This window comes from Hyla sarda, chromosome 5 (genome assembly GCF_029499605.1).
Source record: "Hyla sarda isolate aHylSar1 chromosome 5, aHylSar1.hap1, whole genome shotgun sequence".
Taxonomy (NCBI): domain Eukaryota; kingdom Metazoa; phylum Chordata; class Amphibia; order Anura; family Hylidae; genus Hyla; species Hyla sarda.
Window position 1 is genome coordinate 334981739 of NC_079193.1, and position 6141 is coordinate 334987879.

Sequence of the window (6141 nt, forward strand, 5' to 3'; positions counted from 1 at the left end):
AGCCATTTAGCCCCAAGGCAAGCGCAGATCCTTCCTAAGCATGTCCACTACTGCCTGCCAGGTGTGTACTATGGTGGATAACCACTTTAATCCTGTATGAGAACAAGAATATGCTTAGTTAGTGACAGTAGGCAGAAATCTTGGCAATGGCGAGGAATAGACAGACAGCGTACGAGGAATTTTTATTTATTTACATAAATCTGTAAAACAGTTTTAATATATAGAAATCTCTTCCAGGACCAGACGGGGAGTATGAAGCAGAGATCACGCTGTAATAAACAATATGAATCTGCAGAAGATTTCTATCAGAAGAATCTTACTTTGAAATGTAACGTTTCAGCCTGTGCTTTGTCCTGGTTCTGTCTTTATTATTCCAGGAGGCCAATTAAAGGGGTACTCAAGCCCTAAGACATTTTATACCCTATCCAAAAGGATAGGGGATAAGATGTCTGATCACAGGGGTCCCGATGCTGGGGACCCCCGCAATCTCGCATGCAGCACCCACCTGTGGGAGCTGCAAGCAGCACTGCTCCCTCCGCGTCTGCCGGGTCACGACTACGGGGCCGGAATATTGTGACGTCACGCCTCGCCCCCAGAATGAAAGTCTATGGGAGGGGGCGTGGCGGCCGTCACATCCCCTCCCATAAACTTTCATTGTGGGGGCGGGGAGCGACGTCATGATACTCCAGCCCCGTAGTCATGACCCGGAGGCTGCAACGATGCTTCCACAGACTGCGGGGGTCCCCAGCGGCAGGACCCCCGCAATCAGACATCTTATCCCCTATCCTTTGGATAGGGGGATAAGATGTCTTAGGGCCAGAGTACCCCTTTAATAGGGAGTCTTGAAATGTGCATTGCACTTACTTGTTGTCTTCTATATGGTTTGTACAGTGGTTCAGACTACTCTTACGATTTCTAACAGCTTTGAAGCGCGACATCCTCTGCATTAATGGAGAAGCATCCCGTCCGCCTGCTGAGATGAGAATAAACATTTGGGAACTTATTTTTCTAAGCTATTTATACAGTATGTATTCCTCTCGTTTACCATTGGCCTGTCGGAAATAAAGAAAAACACCATGTAACCTCTAAAAAACATTTTTTACAAGAACATTTTTAAAGAGGTTTTTCTATAATTAAACATTATGAATAAGAAATATTGAGGGGAATTTATCAAACAATTTATTATTATTTATGTCTAAATTTGTCGCAGAAGAAGTCGTAGTCTGGTCCTATGTGACGTTTCCTTTGACATTTCATTTACACTGTTTAATTTTTATGACCACAAAGTGATATTATTTAGATTACTTGGTACAGTGGTCACTAATTTATCATCTGCAACAGGTCGCAAAAAAGTCGCATGCCCTATATCACTCCATGCGACAATTGTATAAAAGGTCCATGCGACAGTCAACCAGAGCAGTTCAGTGGGCATTCAACGTCCGTGTGCTACCGTATTTTTCACCATATAAGACGCACTTTTTCTTCCCCAAAACTGGGGGGGAAAAGTCGGTGCGTCTTATAAGGCGAATACACACCTATCGCGGCGGTCCCTGCGGCCATCAACGGCCGGGACCCGCGGCTAATACAGGACATCACCGATCGCGGTGATGCCCTGTATTATCCCTTCTGACGAGGCGATCAAAGCTGACCGCCGCGTCTGAAGCGAAAGTGACACTAACCTGGCTGTTCAGTCGGGCTGTTCGGGACCGCCGCGGTGAAATCGCGCCGTCCCGAACAGCTTACAGGACACCGGGAGGGACCTTACCTGCCTCCTCGGTGTCTGCTCCATGCCGGGATACCCTGCATGGTCGTCATCATCACGTCGTCGCACATGCCGTCCCGTCATCCAATAGGAGCGGCGTGCGTAGCGACATTATGGCGGCGACGGAGAGCGAGGATACCGGGCAGCAGAGATGTTCCGGAGCGACGGGGACGCGGCAACAGTGATGGAGGGCGACATCCAGGGCAGCGGTGAAGGTCCGGAGCGGCGGGGACACGTGAGTACTACCTCCTATACCAGTGGTCTTCAACCTTCGGACCTCCAGATGTTGCAAAACTAGAACTACCGGCATGCCCGGACAGCCAACGGCTGTCCGGGCATGCTGGGAGTTGTAGTTTTGCAACATCTGAAGGTCCGCAGGTTGAAGATCACTGTACATTGTATTTGGTTCAGAATCTTTAATTTTTTTAGATTTTTATCCTATAAAATTAGGTGCGTCTTATATGCCGGAGCATCTTATATGACGAAAAATACGGTATTTGATAAATTTGGCGCATGGACGCCACTTTACCCCAAACTTTTTTTGATCTAAAGTAAACAAAAACCAAGTTCACTTTTGATAAATGCCCCTCATTGTCACTAGCTGATCAGTGGGATCTCGTTGCTGAGACCCCCACCAATAACAAGAATGGAGGTGAAACACCCCCTGAGTGAATACAGCAGCAGGGTGCATGCTCGACCTCAGCTCCATTCACTTTCTATGGGAGTTGTAGTGCAGTGTATTTCTAAACAAGCTCTTATGTAACACACTTTACCTATATCCATACATGGGGCTATTACAGTAAATTAGCCTTCAAAACAAGCAATCTAATTGGTTGCTATAAGCAACTTTTCCTCTGGACAGGTTATGATAAATCTCCCTTAATGTGTATATGTATGTTCCAGCATCACTTCCAAACTACACATTACTAATATGTTAACGAAAAGTATAGGATAGGTTAATTAACCCTTACCCACCCCCATTTGTGAGGGTCGGGTTTTTGTTTTTTTAAGGGGTATTCCAGGAATATTTTTTATTTGACTATGCTACAGGGGCTGTAAAGTTAGTGTAGTTCATAATATAGTGTCTGCACCTGTGTGCGACAGTTTTCTCACAATTCTTCTGTGATTTTCACCCCAATATTTATTTTTATCAGCATACAAAATGACTGTTGTCTCAGATTTTTCCCAGGTTGCAATGCGGCCGAGACCTGACTCACTAGTCAGCTGATGACAGGGAGCCTGTCTGCTCCAATGGGTGGAGGGATCACTTGGTGGGAGAGAGATCAATCTGCAACTAATGCAACAGCTGTAGGCACCCTGATTGAAAACCACAGGTCTTTGAATGGATGCAGCTCATTTATGTTTCAATGGGTGGAGTGGCTGATGTGTGGAGGGAGGAAAATGGAATTATGGGATTTGTAGTAAAAAAAAAAAGAAAAATCAAACAGGAAATACCAGCACAAAAATCTCACAACATAGCCATTTAGCCCCAAGACAAGCGCAGATCCTTCCTAATCATGTCCATTACTGCCTGCCAGGTACCTACTAAAATCACCTTATGGAGGATAACCCCTTTAAAGTCCCATACAAGTCTATAGGAAATATATGTTACTGCATAGCTTCCAAACAGCTGGAGATATTTCAATAATACTTGGACACATATTACTTATATGTCCATTAAAAATATAGGATAGTTCATTTAACCCTAAGTACCCCCATTTGTGAGGGTCGGGGTTTTTGTTTAAAGTCCAGTGAAAGTCTATAGGAAATGTATGTTCCAGCATAACTTTCATACGGCTGGAGATATTTCGATAATACCTGGTCACATGTTACTTATATGTCAAATAAAAATATAGGATAGTTAAATTTACCCTAACCTACCCCCCTTAAGTGAAGGATGGGGCTTTTGTTTCCAGTTCCATGCAAGTATATGGGACTTCCAGTACCTTACTCCACAAGCTCCGCTCTGCATCTCCTGGTGAATGCGTCAGTCCGGCTGGCAAGCCACACCCCTCCCCACATACCACGCCCCATCTTGCAAAGCCATACCCATCATTTAAGTCCCACCCCTTTTATTTTATCGATCTGGCTTGCAAATCATGCCCACTGACACAAAGCCACTCCACCTGTGGACAGCATATGAGGATGAGATATGAGGACAGGATCTGAGATTGGAATATGAGGATGAGGAATTAGGAAGCTGCAAATTTATGCAATTTAACCCTTAAGGATGCAGGGTTTTTCCGTTTTTGCATTTTCATAAATCTCCCACATTGGCCCTAAAGTTCTCAAAAATAATGCAGAAGATCATTGATAACCAGTCTAAGGAAATGTTCACACACTGTTTTTGGTCCAGTTGTTACCCTCAAAAAAAAGTAAAATGATGCCAGCCCTGGCACCATCGACCTCATCACTCTGCTTCCTCTCCTCATTGAAATCTTGCTGGTCATGAAGCGGCTTCTAAGCCTGTGTGAAGTTTCAGTGAGAAGAGGGACCAGAGCGGTGACATTGGTGGTGCCCGGGCTGTCAATCATACCGGAGTAAGGGTAGGGTCGCATGTAGCGCAAATGCTGCGTATTTGATGCACTTGCGTTTTTTTTCAGTGCTAGCAAAGTATATGGGTGTCTATTATTACTCCCATAGACTTTGCTAGCTCAGATGTACGCACACGCGTCAGATACGCAGCATTTTCGCTACGTGTGACCCTCCCCTAAGAGTGATAACAGTCCAGAGCTCTGTGACTACATGAAGATGCTAGAAAGTGCAGTGTGCTTCAGCTCACCCTCGTAATTGCGCATGGGTCAGACGTGGACTGCTTTTTTGGAATTACATGCAAAAGAAGGAATGTCCAGCGCCAGATCGGGAACGGTACTTATTTAGAAGCCACGGTAGAAATCATACGTGAAGATGCTGCACGCCCCGATGACTACTTGCGGCTGATCACCATACAGTACTGGACATTTTTAAACTTTGTTTTCGTCACTTTAGCGGACACCAAGGAGGACGTCAGGACCTGGTGGGAAAACTTGTTTTTACTTGTGTTGCAATCAGTTGTAGGGCAATGTAGGGTAAAATGTAGTACAAGTTTCCATTAAAGGGGTACTCCGCTCTTAAACATCTTATCTCCTATCCAAAGGATAGTGGATAAGATGCCTGATCGTGGGGGCCCGACCCTGGGACCCCCTGCGATCTCCGGCCCAGCACCCCAGTCATACGGTGCATGGAGCGAACTCTGCTTTGTGCCGGATCTCGGTTGACCACAGCGGATAGACCCTCGCTATCAGACATCTTATCCCCTATCCTTTGCATAGGGGGGATAAGATTTCTAGGGGCGGAGTACCTCTTGAAGTACCAGCAGTACATCTGCTTCTCATACACCACTCGAGCTGGTGAATGTAATGCACTGCGAAACAATACAGCTGATCTGGAATAGAATTCAAGCCTATTCAGTCCTGCAGAAGCGTGGCACCATCCAGGCACTAATGCAGGACAATGTGATCTTTAAAGCAGAGAAGAAAAGCTCCTTTTTGCAGTGATCAGAACACCCCCAGAACAGGACAATAAGATCTTGCACAAAACAGAAAAAGGCATTTTTTTTTTAAAGAAAAATATAATTTTAATAGACTTTCCTCCAGGACTGAATATATAAAGAGAGTGGAATCCAGGGATCACGCCGATGTAAGCTTGGATGGAATACATTGAAATCCAACTTCCGTAGTCTTTTTAAATACCCGTCCAATGGAACCTGTAATATTAAATAAGTTATATTCATTAGGACACGGATACTTTTAAGTCACAAGGTCAGGGGCTTAAAGGGGTACTCCAGTGGAAACTTTATTTTTATTTTTTTAAATCAACTGGTGCCAGAAAGTTAAACAGATTTGTAAATTATTTCTATTAAAAAGATCTTAATCCTTCCAGTACCTATTAGCTGCTGAATACTACAGAGGAAATTATTTTCTTTTTGGAACACAGTGCTCTCTGCTGACATCACGAGCACAGTGCTCTCTGCTGACATCTCTGTCCATTTTAGGAACTGTCCAGAGCAGGATATGTTTGCTATGGGGATTTTCTCCTACTCTGGACAGTTCCTAAAATGGACAGAAATGTCAGCAGGGAGCACTGTGCTCGTGATGTCAGCAGAGAGCACTGTGTTCCAAAAAGAAAATAATTTCCTCTGTAGTATTCTGCAGCTAATAAGTACTGGAAGGATTAAGATTTTTTAACAGAAGTAATTTACAAATCCGTTTAACTTTCTGGCACCAGTTGATTTAAAAAAAAAAAAATAATAAGTTTTGCACCGGAGCACCCCTTTAACTATAGTGATGGAAAGGTTGCAGTCATACACAGGCTTAAAGATTAAAGAGGACTGAAGATTT

At 44.3% G+C, this 6141-nt stretch overlaps 1 protein-coding gene across 7 annotated transcripts in view; it reads right to left on the reverse strand.

The window, feature by feature from the left end:
- Positions 1-5370: 5370 nt before the first annotated feature.
- The window catches only part of NDUFAF6 (NADH:ubiquinone oxidoreductase complex assembly factor 6), a 69410-nt gene continuing 68639 nt past the window's right edge, over positions 5371-6141 (reverse strand). For all 7 annotated transcript variants that reach the window (XM_056522455.1, XM_056522460.1, XM_056522462.1 and 4 more), the window contains exon 9: positions 5371-5507. In XM_056522455.1, coding sequence (XP_056378430.1) covers positions 5379-5507 — 129 coding nt within the window. In that variant the 3' untranslated portion in view covers positions 5371-5378. The remainder of the gene's footprint in view (positions 5508-6141) is intronic.